The sequence below is a fragment of the Colletotrichum higginsianum genome, chromosome 2 (assembly GCF_001672515.1).
Source record: "Colletotrichum higginsianum IMI 349063 chromosome 2, whole genome shotgun sequence".
NCBI classification, from domain to species: Eukaryota; Fungi; Ascomycota; class Sordariomycetes; order Glomerellales; family Glomerellaceae; genus Colletotrichum; species Colletotrichum higginsianum.
This window is the reverse complement of record NC_030955.1, coordinates 1,722,609-1,740,803: the sequence shown is the minus strand read 5'-3', so window position 1 is coordinate 1,740,803 and position 18,195 is coordinate 1,722,609. Positions and strand designations below refer to the sequence as shown.

Sequence of the window (18,195 nt, the reverse complement as noted above, 5' to 3'; positions counted from 1 at the left end):
CCAGAGGTCCGCCTCTCTTTAAAGGCGAACTGCGGCGAGGGCACGACATCGTGAGCGCCGCCCGCAAAAGGCGGGCAATGCGGGACTCTTTTCCCTCCTCGAGTGGAACTCGGCGCTATCGAGGACGTGATTCTGCAAGAAACGACAGGGCCAGCCCCAGAGGGTGGCTCGGGTGCGGCGGGTGAGCGACAACAACAAGCTAACAAACAGGCCAAGAGCCCGAGGATGTTCCTTGGCCCCCTCCCACGGGGAATGTTACCGGGCGAGCCCGGAGACGACCTCGAGTGGATGGGTTCATCAGTCGATATCCGTTGTGTAGTAATCAAGGGTTCGACTTGTGGGGGTCTTTCGGACCACCTTTCCGAAAGCAGAGGCCACCGGTTCTCTACTCCCGTCCTCCCCCGGTCCCCGTATGCGGACGGTTATCGTGATGAGATATTGATCGACAAGACCGCATACTATATACACATCAGTAGGACATGTCACAGAGTCCACCGATGTCTGAACACTGAACAGGTTACAAGAAGGTTCGAGCACACGGACAGATGGTTGTCTGTTCTCAGAGTCCTGCGGCCGTTCTCGGCCGAGTTGTACGTGTATCGATATTTGGACTTCTGTTCCCCCCCGGACTAGCGTGGCCCCATAGCACTTTTGGAGCGGGCCCTATTTCGACATCCCGGCATCACGCAGAGCGTAGGGAATCGGGGATGCTCATGACTTTCCACCGCGCAGTGGCCTCATAGTGCGGAACCCATTACAGGACGGTTCGCTGGTTACACCTTGTTCCGTTGCCGCTGCACAACGAAACAGTCCTCTCGGCCATCACCGACGGGCTGCCAGCTCTTTGTCCACTTTTGGGAAGAAGGGAGAGAGAGGGGGATGCCACCGGTCTGCGTGTCGGCTAGTCATGTCATGAGTCTTTTGGAATATCCCCTGTCGGACAGGGTGTTTCTCTACCGTTGGTCGTCTTTTCTGATTTCTTTTTCTTCGCTTCGCTCATGCACCCTCCTGCAGATTGTGGAGACTGCCGTACAATAGGAGACTTGATGGGCAGTATGGACAGTGTTGTTAAGGCCGCCGGCTTCCTCTCCCCCTCTTCTTCGTGTCCGCGTCGAGCGGGTTGACCTCAGCTACTGAACGCCACCGACGCCTTCGCAACCATGAGAGTCAGCGGTGAGCTCTATGCCCGCCTGGCTATTCCTTCCAACGGCACCGTAAGACCTGAGGACGTCATTCAGACCGAGGTTGTACCTCTCGTCGACCGGGCAGTCCCGATCATTGTGGTCAACGTGCTGTTGACGGTGGTTACGACGCTATGGACCGGAATGCGTCTCTACAGCCGGCGGAAAAAGGGGCAGGCATTTACGGTTGAAGACTTTTTGACTGTTGTTGCGTTGGTAAGGAAAACGATAAGCCACCGCGTTTAACTGCTTGCTGACGGTGTTTCAGATCGCCTTCTACGGCTTGGTCGCATGCAACTTCGTCAGTAAGTCGGGTCTCGATAGACGCAAATCTTCGATGGACTAACAAGCCGGAACAGTGGTCTACTTGGGCGGAACCGGGCATCATTACCTAACCCTCCAGCCCTTTCACGTGGAACGCATGTCAAAGGTCAAACTGCCCCTTTTCGATACCGAATCCTTTTTTTGGTCAACACTCGGTTGTCGGTTTGACTAACACTCTTGCATCTGACAGGCCGCCTACGGTGTCCAAACCCTCTTCGCCATTTGCCTCGGCTTCATCAAGATCGGCATCACCCTCATGCTCCAGCGCATCTTCTTCGTGCGCACCTTTAAGATCGCGGCGTGGATAACAACGGGGCTCTGCGTCTGCTGGATGTTCTTCACAATCCTCATCGGCATTTTCATCTGCCAGCCCGTGGCCATGAACTGGGACCCGACAACCCCCGGCGGCACGTGTGGCAACCAGAACGCCGCTTTCGCGGCGGTGGGCTACTTCGATCTCGTCACGGATCTCATCATCCTCGTACTACCGATCCCAATGGTATACAAGCTACAGCTGCGATGGCCGCACAAGATAGCTCTGTACGTCATCTTCGGGGCTGGCGCGCTGTAAGAGACATTCCCTTCACCTTTTCCCTCACAGACGCTCCGGCTCCACGAAGCTAACAACAGTCCTTCTCATCTTAGAACCATGATCTTCGGTGCCCTCCGTCTCAAGAACGTCCTGACCATGGATTTCACTGACGTGACCTACTCACAAGTCGGCGTCGTGCTCATGGGGACCCTCGAGCCCGGCATCGCCATCATTGTCTCAAGCAGCCCGCTGTTGAAACCAATCTTCGACGCCACTGTCGGCCGCTTCTGGTCCCTTCGCGGCGCGACGACCAAATCGGCCACGGGTGGAGGCACTGCGAAGCCCACAACGCTCCAGACCATCGGGGGTTCCGGGCTCCTCGGTTCGAAGCTCTCCCGGGTGACGGGCGGCGGCGGCGGAAAGTTCAGCCAGATGCACTCGACGCACAGCGACGATGAGGACCTTGAGCTCGACAGGCTGCGGGAGAAGAGGCACGACGTTGCTGTCGTCGCGGCACAGGGGAGTCGGTCGGAGGAGAGCGTGGTCAGGGACTTCAAGGCTAGGGGGGACGACTCGTCGGGTTCGGACGTTGGGATTTTAGTAATGAACAAGACGAGTGTCGTCAGTGAGGAGAGGGGGAAAGCACTTTAGCTCTTGGACTAATTAAATTAGCGACAGGTGGAGCCTGTAACGCATATGAGCTAGTGATGGGTTTGAACAACTTCTGGTGACAAGTAGTTGAACCTTGCGGTGCTTAATCAAGTCTGCACAAAGTCATAGGCAGCCCACCGCTTCCGGGGCTTTAGTTTCTCGCTATCAGCATCTGTTAGTCTTAAAAGCACGTCAAAATGGCATGGAGAAGTATGGAAATCTGAGCGAGAAGGGTTATCCGGCATATAGGCCAAGGTTGATAAGTCCCGATCTATTCGTGTATATCATGGACGCCCGCCATTCGGCAGAATAGTGAAGTCATGTGCAACGGCATTCGTATTTACACAAACTATGCTCCCATTGGTGCTCTCAAAGACCACGACGGCGGATACAAGCCGAATCGAGACACCAAGTCCGGGGGGCGAGGTCGAATCAAACTGCAAAAAGGACAATCCCGTACGCTCGGCGCCCGTTTCCCCACTTCCCCGCACACCGGACCCGGCTCCGGCTTTGACACATGCCGATCCGAGGAGCCCCTACAAGCCTAGAGAAACGGGCACGGGCCGAGAACGCCGACTTTGTACTATCCTCAGTCACAAAAGTTACACCAATAAACACACGCCCATTGTATGATGTTCGAGGCCACACAGATATCACCACCCTTTTAATTTCAACACCTTGGGATTGGATCCGTGGGGGAGGGGGGTTTCGAGGTCACAGCCATCAGAAGCCGCCTGATTTGACTCGCCGGATCTTTATGTAAAACAAAGTACGGCGACATAGATGATATTAGCTTGGGTATGTGATTCGAGAAAGTGTAGAGGAGAACCATTCCAAATGGCTGGTCTTGGGCCGTCCCATAGCTGACGTTGTTGGAGGGTATGTTCTCTAAAAGAATAGCGCTCCGCGGCTGCTTCAAAAAGCTCGTGATCAGGCGGCCACTTGTCTTGTCAAATCTGGAAGAGAGAGGGAGGAGGGGCAAGCCTAGGTAGGCGTGTTGACCGGGGTTGGGACATATCGTTGTTTTGCGCCAGTCAAAGTAAATAAAAGAGGAAAAGAAAATGTCTAGAACTGATACCGAATTCAACAAAAGGGTACGTCAGTCTGGTTTCGTCACTTCTGCCGGACTTGGTGCCGGTCCTCCGTGCCTCTTGACAATATGCATTTCCCGTTACAAACCAGACGAGGTCACGCATCAATAGTATGATGGCAGTCAAGCGATAACACCTCTATGGGGATCATTTATTTTGATGGTTAACGATGGACGTGTGTCCATCTCCAAGCTCGTGATGTTGTGCTGCAACGCCTCGCGCCTGAAGTCGCCTCTTGATGATTCGTCCGAGCCCCCAATGCCGACGTGCTGAAAGATTCAACCCCGCATACCCCTTCACACGGGCGTCAAGTCAAGCGCCGGGATGCCGTATAAATGCTCTTTCAGCAGGCCTTTCAGGATAATTCTCTCATCGCACGGTTGGATCCGTAGCCCCCTCGCGTCGAGGACTCTGCAGAGCGCGAGGTCTTCGTCCCGCAGCCGGTCGACGTCCTTGGGCTCCGGCCCCACAATCATAGCGAGGCACTGCCCGTAGCAGGCCCGGTCGAACAGTATGCCCCGCGCGGCGAGGTCCGTCTCGTAGAGTTTCGAGACGACGAATCCGACGATGCAGATCCATATCAGCACCGGCTTTGACGTCGCTGTGGATGGGAGGCAGTCGTCGTCGTCGTCGTCGTCGCAGCTGTTCTCTCGCGGCTTTTCATTTCGCGTCTTGGACTGTCGCTCCTGGAGGCGTTGGACGATGGTTTGAACCGAAGTGGACAGAAGGTTCAACAGAATCGCGTGTGCGAGGGGGCTGCCAGGCTCGTCCGGCACCAGCACCTCGATGTACACAATGGCCGCGGCACGCAGTGCGGACTCGAGGAGATTGCCCACGAGCGGCGGCACCGGCTGCGCGCGTAGAGTCTCTACCATCACTTCGGCGACTGCTTCGGAGCTGCCGAGATCGGCAGCCATGTACAACTTATCGGGAAGTCTCCGGCAGGCGCTCGAGCAGTCAGAACGCAGCGGGCCAGGATATTTGACGAGCTTATACTCGCACCAAAGCCACTCCTCGATGAAGGCTTCGGGGTCAAACAACATCTCGCGACCGGGGCTGGAAGAAGCCGCACGGAGGACGCCGGCGAAAAGCGACGTCGAAGTCATGGCGTCTACGACGGTTGTTTGAACACCGCAACGGTAAAGAATCCCCGACATATCCCGGGAGATCTCTGTTCGCAAACGTAAAGATAACATCTTGCTTGGTGCTTCGAAGAATCTGTGATAGTCAAGATGCGGCGTAAAACCCAATGCGGCAGCCCCTCTAACGTCGGCTCTACGTTAATGATGTTAGTCTGTCTGGTAGCATTTGGCTAAAGTTGCTAACTTGCCTTCGAATGCTGTTCAAGAGATAGCCCCAGCTCCGTTGCATACCCCCGTGGAGCTCGGTCAACTGCTTGAGACCGTTCATGTGGACATTCCAATGATCTGCCCTTCCCCCGCTGTATCCAAATATAGCCATCATTGCCACACACTCGAGGATCCCTTCGTCGAACCCCCCGCCCATTCTCCGGTCCGAGAGATGGTCGTTGACAACGCTGCAGACATGCGAAAGCCAGAACACAAGCTCTGGGGAGGTCAGCTCGCCAGACAAGAAAGTCTCGATGCCGCTCGCGCTCATGAGAACATAGTTGAGCCGAGCTGTGCTGGTTTTGATACTCTCTAGAAAATGTGCTCTTCGGACGGGATTGTACTGGAGTACCTGCTCGTAAGGGTACATCTTTGCTGGCATGTACTTGAGAAAAATGCTGATGAGACGCTTGTCATTGTCGGTAAGGGTTCCGTCCCAGGAGCTCGGCCCTGATGCCGGGGTTCGTGTCCGGGGACAAGACTCGTTGGTGCTGGTGTTTTGGGATTCAATGGGCAGGTCGAAGAACTTGAATCGAGGCTCTTGCTTTTTGTGCTGGTCCACGGAGCTGAACTCCTCTTGGTGGCTTGAACGGTTTTCTGATGCCGCCGAAGCATTGATGAACCGTGTGCCTAGGTGTTTTGTCTTAGAGACCTGTAGCCCTCTCCGTGTTGAAATGAAGTTGCCGTCCTGGATAGTCGCGTTGAAATGATCCATTTTACAATGTAGAGCGAGTCGTAATGCAGGGTACAGTGGTCAATTGCCGATACGAGCACTCGCTAACTCCAGCACACTTCCCACGAGATGGGTAGTAAGTCTCTTTATGACATAAGGTATGAACTACACGCATGGCAGGCTTTCTGTTCGCTCAAACAACAATTACATATGTGCGGATGGGCCAGGTCCATCTTGCAGACTGTGATAGAGAGCGAGCACTACTAGACCCAGGCTGGCAAAGCTACCTCATTCGGCCTGGCTGTGTAGGTCCCAATACGAGAAAAGAACGTTACGTCTGCGGGATGCATGTACCATCCGGGGAGGTCGGGTTTGGCAGTCGAGCCACGCGGCTGGTTATAATGGGGGGGGGGGTGGTTGGTCGACAGAGAGTCGAAATGCTGCTGCCTGCTCGATGTCTCTAGCCCTGGACAAGGTCACCCTGGGTGAGAGTCTGGCCAGCATCGATCCCCATAAAAGTTCCAAAAGGATGTACGCAGTGTTTGAAGGCTAGTCAGAGACAAGTAATAGAGAGGTGCCGAAAAGTAACAAGCCGATTGACATCCGTCTTCGGCGTATATTTGGTGCATGTGCCGGACTTTGGACGCAAGATGAGCCTTTCTCGTATTGCCGCGTGATGTAAAGGCGCAGTGCGTCACCAGAGTTTGATCCTGTCTGTCCTTGGACATATTTACCTTAACCGCTGGATCGCAACATGGCTGTCGGATGGGTAGTACAAATCAAGGCGTAACGTGTTTCGGCCAGACATGCGCCTTCTGGTACAGCAACTGCGCAGTCACTCACTGGTGATAGGGCCTGTTTTTCTTTCATTCATTCAGATTGGAGGTTGAGCGGAAGAATCTGGTCGTGTGTGCCGGAGTTCATGCCGTTACGGCGCCATCGCGGACTCGGGCCAGAAGCGGGAGTGATAAAAGGCAAACCATCTCCTCAGAACGCTAGTAATGCACGTCACCCCTCATCAGCACTCGTGCCGTGCGGTGTAGATCTGCCGACTTAATCTTGCCGCCCTCGAAAGTGGTCCCGATGTCCACCCTGCCACTCGGATGCCCGATGACGATGGTCTTTTTGGAACGGTTACCGAGCAGTTGGGCGGGAATGGTGCCTGGTAGCTGGCTGGCGGCGCCGAGACACAGCGCGAGCGTTAGCGGAACGGCTTTGTGCGCCTGGCCCATGGACAAGGCAAGGCAGCGAATGTCGACGTCGGGTGAACGGGTGTCTTCGAAGAGCAGGACGATCTTGGGGACACTCTCCACATCGGGATTCAGCCCCATCAGAGAAGCACCGGCGCGTCGGATTCCGTCCAGCTTCGCCTTCAGAGCAGCGTCCGCCTCAACAGCTTCCGGGGTCAAGTCCTCGGGCGACGAGAGGCCTATGTCCCGGGCGAGCACAAAGACGCCGGGGTTGCTGACGTCAACAAGCGACGCCTGAACAGTGCTCGCATCTGGGAGGAGCAGCCAGTCGCAAGCATTGCCAGTGGGAAGTGCCCTGCCCGTTTTGGCGCCAGCAGGGTCCAGGAAGCTGAGCGTGATGGGCGAGTTGGTGCCGGGCACGCCGTCCATGGTGTAATCGCCGTCGGGTGCGTACTTTGGCGGGCTCCCGCCGACTTTGAAGCGTGACAAGATGACTTTGGATGTGTTCGTGTTGAAGATGCGCACGGCAGCAAACTTCTGGCCGTCGACTTGTTCGATGTGCGGATCCGTAACAAGACCCTCATCCAAAGCCATCGGCCCGACGGCAGACGACATGTTACCGCAGTTTCCGGCCGTATCGAGGCTGCCATCCTTGATGCCGACCTGAACAAAGGTGTAGTCCACGTCGACACCGGGTCGCGACGGGGGAGACAGCACAACGATCTTTGACGTTGACGAGACGCCCGACCCGATGCCGTTCAACTGACGGCCGTACGGATCTGGAGATCCCATGGCGGCGGGCAGAACCTTGTGCCATTCCGTCTCTGGAGGGAGGTCGCGTCTGTGGATGACGAGACCGTTGGAGGTGCCGCCGCGCACGAAGAGGGCGGGAAATGAGCGTGACGAATACCCTCGCGAGAGACTCGACAACCCGATAGGATGTCTCAGTCCACAGATGCGCCTCAGGGTGCCGCGGTAGGTTTGCAGCGTCATCGTTCCGCTGGTACGGGAAGCCGAAAGAGCTGATGGCGGAATGAGAGGAGATGCGAACGATGGGAGTGCAACTGTTATCGAAATGGGCTAACAGTTGGCAATTTTCCGGCGCCTACCTAGGTAAGTACCGATACATAGGGGGTGGTCCGGCTGTGACAGGAGCCATAACTGGTGTTTACAGGGGTGTCAGGTACGGATACACACTGTCCCAGCAGGACGGCACTGCGGCACAGCCCTGTACCCGCGAACCCGCCAAGTATCGTCGACGCAAGAGCATCCGCATCACGATCCTTGAAGGCGACTTGTAACCGGCGCTTCACTTCAGGTCACCAAGACGTAGATCGGAAAGAGGCAGAGAAACAAGAATAGTGTGGGTAACCAATTCTTTTAAACCCCGAGGAAAGATTCTGCAGAGCAATAGGCAGCGTCCAAACGACCAACTCTGCGGATGAATTACGGCCGAATCGGCACCGAGCCCGTCCCCTCGACTTGTAAGCCCCGTCTGATCACTTCAACACGACTGGAGACGAGCATGAACATACAAAGTTCGTGTTTCTCGTTACAGAAAAACAGTTTTAACAGAAGCCGACAAGAGGGCTCCCCAATACATAATGCTCAGAAGCCAGTATTTCTCATCTCGTCCCATCCTCCAACTCCCCTCCATTGCACCTATCGCCCACGCGCTGAACACGAAACTGAATTCGTTGTCGAGAACATGAACCGATACGTCGAAGTGAGCCTCAGCTGGCTCCTGCAGAGCTCCCGCGGCCATGAAGCCAAGTGTTTCCACAAATCCCCTGCCTTCGCCTCCCACGCCGACCAGATCATCACCGTCACGTCCCCGGACTGCGGCCCGTCCCCCGCAACCCTAGGCCCGGAGTACATCACCGAGGGAGGCGGCCGGATTCCCGCACTCTCGTGGACGGCGCCGTTGGATATCGAATCGAGGGTGAAGGAGTGGCTCATCGTTGTCGAGGACCCGGACGCACCCTTGCCGACGCCCATCTGCCATGGGTGAGTCCCTCACGTGTTTTTTTTTTCCCGGTATGGGAGGGGTAGAGCTTATGGTACTCCCTGTTTGCGACAGCGTCTATGGAGGAATCGCCCCTGAGACAAAGCAAGTAAACCCCAGGGACTTCGAGATCGAGGATGAGAGCCGGTCCCTCCTGAGGGGAGGCTTCTATTGGGGCAAGGGGCGGCGGGAGGGCGTTTACACCCCGCCGCGGCCGCTGCTGAACCACGGCACCCACAGATGTGAGTCTCAGATCTCGTGATCGATATTCGGAGCCAGTGGTTGACCAGTTATACTTCGTCGTAGATCTCTTCCAGGTCGTGGCGCTGAGCGAGCCCCTGGACAGGAAGATGCTGGAGTCCCGCGCCACGAGGGAGCAGGCTGCCGAAGCCGTCAAGGACAAAGTGCTGGGCTGGGGCGTGTGGATCGGGGCCTGCGAGAGGAAGTGGACTTGAGACCAAACACTCTCTTCCAGGCAAGTCTACCGGCCTCAAGATGTCGTCAAGAAGCCATCAAGAACAACTCATCCTAATTCGTGAGGGAAGGGGGCTGGCTCAACCCAACGGCCACTATGGTCCTTGGACCTCCTGCAAAGACATCCGCTTGAAAGAGGCGCGATCGTTGGGAAATCTAAGCCTTGAAACTACTAAGCAAAGGAGGAGCCAGGCTTCCAGCGAGCGTGTCTGTTTCTGGCAGACCTCTATATTGGGTTCCAGGGGGGCAATTGTGAATCGGCTGCGGCAATCCTCACAGACTGGAGAAAGTTGTTTATTACGACACCTTGAAGCAAAACTCCTATTCACATGAGGATAGGACTGGATTTGCGACAGAACAAGGGCTGGATTTGATGTGAAGTTAAAGGAGAGGCATCGGGACATGCTTCTTAGGGCTTCTGTTCAGGGGAAGCATACTGTACACCCTACCAGGGACTAAATGATTTAGTGCGCAATTGCTTGTGAAATGGAGGGCTCTGGTTGGTATGAATGACCCTTGGAAGCAGTGCTTCCAATTGGCGTATTAAAGTATTGCCATTATATGTTACCTACTCAATCTGTTCGTGCGAGAACGCGAAGGCGAACATCTACTAGAGTCCCCCCCCCCATTCTCCCATCCTTCTCGACCTCTTGCATCCAAAAGGGGGAGAAGGGAAAGAAGGCTCGATGTGAAAACGCCAGAGAATGCGCCGGCTCTGCCCATGAACCAAAAGAAGGACTTCACTCCATCCTCTACTTACTGAACACCCCCCTTCCCCTACGAAAGCCCAAGGAAATTCGGCTCCCCTCCGCCGCCAGCCGTCCAGTCAAAGTCGTCCATCAGCATCGACCAGTCGATGTCCTGCAACAGATCGCTCGTCGGCACCGCGCTGCCCGCGTCCGCGGCCCCCGCCGCCGCTACCACAAGGTCAGCAACGCTCACACCGGACCCGCGCGCCCTGCACTCACGCATCGACGCAGCCGGCGTCCCTCCCGCCACCGCTCCCGCTCCCACGCCCCCTATACCCGTCGTCGTCCCCTGGCCACCACCGCCGCCACCACTGCCGCCGCCGCCGTATTCGACCCTCGCCTGATCCAGCTCCTTCTTCCACCTCCTGAGCGTCCCAAACGCGATAACGGCGCCGGTGCGGTGCGGGTACTGCGAGATGGGCGCCTCGAGCGCGGGCATCATGTGCCGCAGGCTCCAGTAGCTCTCTGACATGCGCAGCGCGCGCATGGGGAAGTCGCCCTCCTGCACGGAGCACCGGCGTAGGGCCTCCTGAGAGTTCCGGATCGACACCTCGGCGTTGGCCAGCTCGACGTCGGTGGCGTGGCCCGAGAACAGCACGTCGAAGACGACGGCAGCGGCGTCGAGGATGGTGCGGAAGACGTGGTAAGGCGCGTGCGAGAGGAAGCGGCGCGACGCCTCGAGGCGCAGGCTCAGGTTGATCAGGGCCTGCGCCGTGCTGTAGGCGCGGTTGACGTTATGCCGGAAGGTCGACTTGTCGACGGACGCGAGGGGGACGAAGTGGTACGACTGCAGCTCAAACTGGACCGCAAGGATGGTGAAGAGGTCGAGGTCTGTCGCGGAGAGGATTAGTCAGGGGGGACGAACAGAGTGGGGGGGAGGTCGGATACGAGAAGCAACGAACCCGAGTTGTGTCGAGACTGCAGCTGTCTCAGCTTGTTCATCTCGTCCTCTAGCAGCTGGATCACGGTGTCGGGCACGCCCTCGCCTTCCTCCGTAACAGCGGAGACGGTCCGGCTCACCCGGTTGGAAAATTTTTGCATCTCGTACAAGAGGCCAAAATACCCCAAGGCGTCGGGGAGCGACCGCCCGCCGGCGGCCCTGTTGACGGCTTCGTTGAAGAACCCGGCCGGCGGCGGGAACCCGTTGCTCGACGCGACCCTGCGGACGCCACGTCAGCCGAAAATGACGATTTTCCACGTTCACACACCCCAGCCTCGGGAAAGGGGCTCACTTACCTCTGTGCCTGGATGTTGTACCCCATCCACGCGAAGCACGCCTCCTCGTCTGTGATGTCCGTCTGCCGATGCATCCCGATGCAGAACTCGGGGTGGTTGCGGCCAGTGTGCAAGCCCAGGCCTAGGGCGGCGTTCTGCGCGATGGCAACGTAGGACGAGCTCGGGTCGTTGAGGAAGCGGATCGTCGGTAGCGGCCACGCGCACAGCACCAGCAGCGCGTTGATGGTTGACATGCTGATGGGCGGCGCCGACACGGCAGCCCAGACCTCGCGGGGCAGGTTCTCTACGAGGAAGGGGAAAAGGCCCGCGTCCCGCGTGTACCGGCGCGATGACACGGCGATGATAGTCCAGAAGAGGACTGGGCACTGTCTGTACAGCCTGTCCGGATCCTGGAAGCGGACGATGGGGAAGTAGGGGTGGAAGTGCTCAAAGTAGCTGAACACATCGTAAATCAAGTCTCAAGTTAGGAAACCGCGCATGCTTCGGTGGTTGCAAGGGAAGGGAGAAGAGGATGAAACGCACTGATCAAAGTAGAAATCAATGTCTTCGCCTGGCAATACCTTGGACCCCAGCGCGCGCGGCTGTGCGGGCTGCCTCGCGGGCGCCGTTGGGGTTGTGTGCGACGTCAGCGTCGGGGTCGGGACCTGCTCGGGATGGGGCCGCGGGACGGGAGACAGGGCCGGCAGGCTCACGCGCGACGCGGACGGGGGCGGGCGGCCGTGATCTGAGAAGACGCCGACGGCCGGGTACGCCGTGTTCGGGCTCGGAAACGGGAGGGCAGCGGCGACAGAGACTGGGCTCGGGTTGACGGCATTCTTGATGGTCTGGACCTCCTTCTCGAGCTGTTCTAATTTGCTATCGCCGTCCACCAACGTATCAGACCGGGGGCTTCTTCACCTGGACGAATTATGCAAATGGGGAAAGGGGCTATGTCATGGAGGGGGAAAATGGGTAGGCAACCTTCTTCTGGTCATACGCTTGTGGGATTTGTCAACGACACATTGTATCCCGAGCTTGGAGCAACGCTGGCAAGGCTTGTTGGGCGTCAAGCTGGCATTACATTTCACCTATTGCAGTCGGTCCAGAAGGCCCGCCTCGTTAGCATGTTTGGCCCTCGTCCGATACGACATGTCAGGATGATGTTAGAAGCAAACAGAGGAAAGGAAAGAAAATAGCAGAATGTTAAAAAGAAATCCTGCAGTCGGGCGTCCCTTGGCTGACGTTGCGTCTTGTGCTTTTCACCCTGGTGAGACCCGAGTCTGAGCCCCTTCCCCTGGTGAGCCTGCAGACGGCCAATTGGAACGGAAGCCGAGGGGAGAGAGACTTGGGTCGTTGGACGGGCACGGGACAGAGCATGTATAAGAAGCATTCAGTGGCCAATCGATGAACTGCTCGAGGCACAATAATACAGCCTCAAGGAGACGGAGGAGACGGACGAAGAACCAACCTTGGAGTCGCGACAGCTCGTACAGGCTGTGTTGCGCCGGATCCGGTTCGGCACCGGGGGGCTCGGCGAGGCATCCCTCTGCGCCGACGCGGGGCTCTTGGGCGGCGGGTCCATCTTAGAGGGAGAGAGGAAGGGGGGGTGCGTGCGGGCGGGCGCCGTGTGAAGGGAAACTCTCTCTGCCGCGTGGTTCTCGAGGTCAATTACTCGTTGTGGAAAATCCGCACCACTGTGCCGACGTTGCGATGGGTTGTTGATGGCAGAGGTAGAGGAGAACTCGGCGCGGTTTCGGCGATGGGCTGGTCGTTTGTGGGTCCGAGTGTCCAAAGGATCACGTGCACATCCTTGGGTAAGTTTGTTGATCCTGACTGAGGATCCGGAAGGGGAAGGAGGAGGAAAGGGGAGTGAGTGCCTGTTTACAGATTCAGGTAGGCAGGCAGGCACCTTAGGTACCCAAATGATTGTCCGTGCATTTATCCCATGACAACCTACCTACCAAAAACCAAGACCATCACGAAGGCTGCGACGAACTTTTGAGATTTCGAGTGAAATTTCTTGTCGTGTCTACAAATGTTTTGTACGGTTGAGTTTTTCATGTGAGTGGGATTCGTCTTAACCTTTTACCTCGAGCGCCATTATTGTGGTTAGTGACCATAGTCAGGCCTCAATCACGGCCGCCCACTGCACCCAAGTAACCCCTCGCGGCTGTTGAATATGCACCCGTGTCCCGGCTTGGACATCTCCTTTGCGTGCGTTCCATTTCCTGGATATTATAATATTAGAGCATCCCCTCCGCTCATGGATATAGAGGAACACAAGATGAACCCCTCCCTGGTTCCGCAATGCCCCAGGTTAGACAGAGACCGCTGCCGTGTCACTATCCATAGCCTCGGTACCTCCCCCCCAGCGCCATCCAATTCGCGATGCATATTGGGACATCCCAGACCCCCGTCTTTCTCTATGCCGTGCCTCCTCCAGTCTCATTCGCATCTGCGGCGACGGCCGCCACCTCCCCAGCATCGATCCACGTCATCTCGTCCATGTTCGCCAGCATCGTCCACGGGTCGATGCCCATGCCCGGCGGGATCGAATCGAAGTTCAGATTCATAAACGAAGTCGGGTCCGCGCTCGGCGCGTACTGCAGCCCCCTCGAATCCCACGTCGACGAAGAAGACGACGACGTCGCCGCCCCCATTCCCGCACCTCCCATCATGGCGTTCTGGATGCTCGTAATGTCAATAATCTCGTTGGCGTTGCCGCCGCCGTTGTGGCTGCTCCGCGTGCTCCGATCCTCCGGCCACGCGTCGCCGTGCCCGATACCGGGCGTTGCGTTGCTGCTGCTGCTGCCGCTGCCGCTGCTGTTACTGTTGCTATTGCTTCCCGTTGATTGTGAGGGCGTGCTCTTGTTGAACGCCGACGAGGGCGACGCCACCGATGCCGGGGAGCTCCGATGCGGCAGGCTGATCTGCGGACTCGGCGCCGACTTCATCATGCCCGTCGCGCGCAATAGACCCATCCCGAAACCGCCCACACCGTCGATTCCGTTGCTCGAGGGGGGCGGCGCGGCCCGCATGTTTGCGTTGGAGGGGAAGGTCCCGCTGAACACCCCGGCCTTGGCGTGAGTGGCTTCCTCCGGGCTGGCTGTCAGCGATGTCCGTCTTCTCTTGTTCGGGCCATTGTCGCGGGCTTCGCTCGCTGGCGAGGTCGGTGCGATGACTCTGTCAAACTTGCCAAGTCGAAGGCCGGCGACACCGGCGCTCTCGACCGCGCTGTGGATGTTGGCCGAGTTGGGTACCAAGGAGTTGCATCCGGATTCCGTCGTGAGGGAGTGCTCGTAGGCTGTGCCCTTGGGGTTGCCGAGCGGCAGCCGGCCAGGCAGGGGCGACTGGATCTCGGTATGCTTTGATATGGAGCTTCTTGCGAGGAGTGGGATATTGGAACAAGTCCAGCCAAACAGGTTTTTGTAGCTGGTCAGGCTGGGAAGGTCGATGATGTCCGATAGGCCGTTTCGCTCAACGTCCATGAAGATTTGCTGAAGGAAGGCCTGCGTGATGATGTGCTTCCGTCCGATCGCCTCCATGGCGCTGATGATGAACTTGAGGCTCTGCAAGTCCATCCTCGATATGCCGGCTTCAGGGTTGCACTTGGCCATGTACACATACACCGACGCAGCCGAGTACAACGATAGGGCGACCATGGGGCTCTTCTGTAGACCGTGTCAGAGACGTTACAATGCATTGCTTCCCACGCTGGAAGGAGAGCTGTGCACTTACGTAGCCCGAGTTCATGTGACTCGTCAACTTCACGATATTCACCACCTCCTCTGCCGCCGTCCGCAGCCTGAGTTGTGACGCCATTTTCAGGTTATCCGGTAGCTTGTATTGCTCGACCCTGTCAATCGCCGCATGGTGTAGGCAAATGACCGAGGCGTGGAGGTTGAGGTTCGTGTGGACGGCCGTAGGATCGCGCATGCTCTGAGGCAACCGGAAGCGTTCTGGGAGAAACATGAAGGCGCTCGAGAGCATGTTGTCGATGTCTCTGTGCCGGTTCCAGAACTCGCCGTACTCGACGTCCGAGGGCCTGTCGGTCGGCCTTTCCCAGTGAACGTGCTTCAGGAGCTTATTGAAGATGTAACAGATGACGACGGCTCCCGCAAACGTCGAATACGAGGCGCCTTTGAATGCCTCTGGCAGGGTGGACGTCGTCTCCTCGCGGGCCGAGTTGAAGGCTTCCTCGGATGAGGGAAGGTGCGTCGAGATCTACCCACGTTCAGCATCGTTCTCAGTGGGGTGTAGAGGGAGCCAGAGACATACCTCATTGGGGTCGATCAGCGTCGGCCATCCGGTGGCGATACTTGCGTGGCAGTCGATGCAGTAGGCGCCCCAGAAGGCTCGCCTTCGCTCCTCGAGGTCGACCCACGAGGTAGGCGGCGCCAGGGTGGGCGCCATCTCCTGGCCATCGCCGTCGATGCGGTGCAGGCCCATCATTTCCACGAGACGGACACACTTGGCCGAGCTCATGGCGGCTCGCGTGAAGAACAAAGACCTTGCTTCGTCTGTCGCAATGAGTGCCCACGCTTGGGCGTGTTGCACCGTCAGGAAGTGCTCGCCGAACCCCTAGCGCTGATTAGTATCACTGCCCCTTTCCGGGGCTATCGACAGATGCTCACCTTCATCTCATCAGCATCCGCGTATTGCCGAGCTCGCTTGTAAAAGATATCGTGGTACTGGGAGTATTTTTCATGTCCGTTAGATGCCATGGCCCAGACGGCATATTGCAAACACATGGGAGGGCGCTTGTGAGGCGCCGAGTAGAAGGACTGCAGGTATCGGCCAGGGTGTATGATGGGGATGAAATGCTGCTGGCGTTCAAAGAAGCTCTTGTTGCTGGTCAAGTTAGATGACATGGGCTGTGAGGCGGGCGGGCATCAGATGGGACGTACAGCTCTTCCATCATCTCAAAAGGGGGTAGGGCTTCCGAGAGCCCAAGCCCCATGAGCTCCCCCGATGATTCGGCAAAGCCGGGCACCTGAGATCCATCCCCAGGTACTCCAGACAAGAAATTTGTTTTGTCGTCAAACGTCCCGTTCTGCATTGCCATGAGCGTCTCGAGATCGACATGGAAATCATCCATGCCGACATTGACTCGGCTATCCAGGTCACCCTCATACGACACCGCTCCATTGGTCTTGCCGGCTTCCTTGAGAAGATCTTCCACCTGTGCTACAAAGTCTTGGTAAGCGTGAGACCCATCCAGATGGGCAAACTGTTCTTACCCAGTCTCTCCTCGAGCTCCTTGACATTCTTCCGCTTGAAGGCGGGTTTTCTTCTCGATTCAGGATACACACATTCCCCCTTTACTTTCAAGCACCGACTACATGTCGGCTTCACTCGGTCACACTTTAGCTTTCGGGACCGGCAGGTTACACATGCCAGCGGCTCGGAGCCATTAGCGGCAGAGCCCGGAAGCTCCGATAGTACGCCGTCGTCGGTATCCATGATGAACGGCGAAATTGCCTTCCGCGTCTTCGGCGGGGGGAGTGAGAGAGGGCAGGGGGGAGGGAGAGGGAGGGAAGGAGAGCCGCAAGTGGGCCTCAGGGCCGAAGCCGATATTCACAGCCGGACTCGGCTGGCAGGGGCGGGAGACTCGGGAAGCTGCAGCGTGATGCAACTAACCACGGTACGGATTCCAACAAAGCACATACAAACAAAACCCAGGGGAAAGGCCGATGGGAAGCAGCGGCAAACGTATCTCTCTGTTAGTTACTCTTTACGGCACTCTCAGGAACAGTGTGCCGTGGCAGATACGCACCCATTGACAAAGCAAGCGCATAGGTTGACGCGGATGGATTTTGCTGTCCGATGTCCGAGATGGATCTAGCGCTTTGATCTGATTGGCTCTTGCAATCATCTATGACGAGGTCATGATGACTCACCCAATGAAGTCGAGTCTTGAGTCGTGACAGTCGCCGCGGTCATCAAAGCATCTCTACGAATGCATGCCTCTGTGCAACACGTGAACCAGAGGTCACGTATGTACACCAAGCGCAGCGCCTATGTATTTCCGCCACGGCGCTTGAAGGGAGGGCTCTTTAATCAAGATCTTCGGGTCCGTTACCGTATCCCGTCCGTTATTCTTCCGCTCTTCAGTCGGTAATTTATGGGCCCGCACTCGGCTCCATCAAGTGAGACCACGTGGCTTGGCCGAGACACGGCGAGCCCCCCGGGATGCGTCCCTGGGCCTGATCGGCCCCGGTTCGGCTGACTAAGCTGACTCGTTCAGCGCCGTTTTCCGTGCCTCTTGGCCGGCAATCTTGTCCATGTACGCCTGCACACAGACACCTCAGGGCACGAAGGCGGATCTTCACTGATCGACGACGACTGACGCCTCGCCGCTCGCTCTGGTGATGGATCTGCCACGACGGGCCAGAGCTAGCGTGTCAGGTGGAAGTGGACAGGCTAAGAAACGCATGCCTTGTTGATGACGAATCTTTGAGTTTGCATTGGCGAAAGCCTAATAATTCTCCGCTGCACCCTCAGGAACCGATGCCGTTGGACTGGACATAGTTGCTACACCTGCTGCGCTCTCGGCCCTTGGATCGGGGTACTCGCAGACTGCCATCCTAACTGTGCTGTCAAAGTCATAGCAGCCGGCGTAGTCGTGGCCCCGGCGAGTGTCCCCAGCGGCCAGCCAAGCTGTTCTCGCTCCTTGGTGTGATGACCAAAAAGAACGCTTGTTGCGCTCTCATTCGTCACGTCCGACAGTCTGAGACTTTGTTCCTCCAAGGATAGCGGAT

At 57.2% G+C, this 18,195-nt stretch overlaps 6 protein-coding genes across 6 annotated transcripts; 2 read left to right on the top strand and 4 right to left on the bottom strand.

Annotated features, from left to right (window-relative positions):
- Positions 1–1,160: 1,160 nt before the first annotated feature.
- On the top strand, positions 1,161–2,688 carry CH63R_02288 (Integral membrane protein; the record flags this gene model as incomplete). The annotated part of the gene is made up of 5 exons (XM_018297263.1): positions 1,161–1,397; positions 1,450–1,486; positions 1,541–1,611; positions 1,696–2,072; positions 2,151–2,688. The coding sequence occupies 5 exons, from the start codon at positions 1,161–1,163 to the stop codon at positions 2,686–2,688; spliced, it is 1,260 nt and encodes a 419-aa protein (XP_018162079.1).
- A 1,387-nt stretch (positions 2,689–4,075) lies between these two features.
- Positions 4,076–5,843, bottom strand: CH63R_02287 (uncharacterized protein; the record flags this gene model as incomplete). The annotated part of the gene is made up of 2 exons (XM_018297262.1): positions 4,076–5,054; positions 5,254–5,843. The coding sequence occupies 2 exons, from the start codon at positions 5,841–5,843 to the stop codon at positions 4,076–4,078; spliced, it is 1,569 nt and encodes a 522-aa protein (XP_018162078.1).
- Positions 5,844–6,796: 953 nt separating this feature from the next.
- Positions 6,797–7,984, bottom strand: CH63R_02286 (Methylitaconate delta2-delta3-isomerase; the record flags this gene model as incomplete). Its single annotated transcript, XM_018297261.1, has 1 exon — positions 6,797–7,984. One exon carries the CDS (start codon positions 7,982–7,984, stop codon positions 6,797–6,799), a length of 1,188 nt encoding a protein of 395 aa, XP_018162077.1.
- A 715-nt stretch (positions 7,985–8,699) lies between these two features.
- CH63R_02285 (uncharacterized protein) lies at positions 8,700–9,451 on the top strand (the record flags this gene model as incomplete). Its single annotated transcript, XM_018297260.1, has 3 exons — positions 8,700–8,998; positions 9,072–9,238; positions 9,303–9,451. 3 exons carry the CDS (start codon positions 8,700–8,702, stop codon positions 9,449–9,451), a joined length of 615 nt encoding a protein of 204 aa, XP_018162076.1.
- A 796-nt stretch (positions 9,452–10,247) lies between these two features.
- CH63R_02284 (C6 zinc finger domain-containing protein) lies at positions 10,248–13,016 on the bottom strand (the record flags this gene model as incomplete). Its single annotated transcript, XM_018297259.1, has 5 exons — positions 10,248–11,050; positions 11,122–11,378; positions 11,456–11,890; positions 11,978–12,297; positions 12,903–13,016. The coding sequence occupies 5 exons, from the start codon at positions 13,014–13,016 to the stop codon at positions 10,248–10,250; spliced, it is 1,929 nt and encodes a 642-aa protein (XP_018162075.1).
- An 841-nt stretch (positions 13,017–13,857) lies between these two features.
- Positions 13,858–16,897, bottom strand: CH63R_02283 (Binuclear zinc transcription factor; the record flags this gene model as incomplete). The annotated part of the gene is made up of 6 exons (XM_018297258.1): positions 13,858–15,105; positions 15,173–15,658; positions 15,713–16,015; positions 16,069–16,285; positions 16,342–16,621; positions 16,675–16,897. The coding sequence occupies 6 exons, from the start codon at positions 16,895–16,897 to the stop codon at positions 13,858–13,860; spliced, it is 2,757 nt and encodes a 918-aa protein (XP_018162074.1).
- Positions 16,898–18,195: the final 1,298 nt, after the last annotated feature.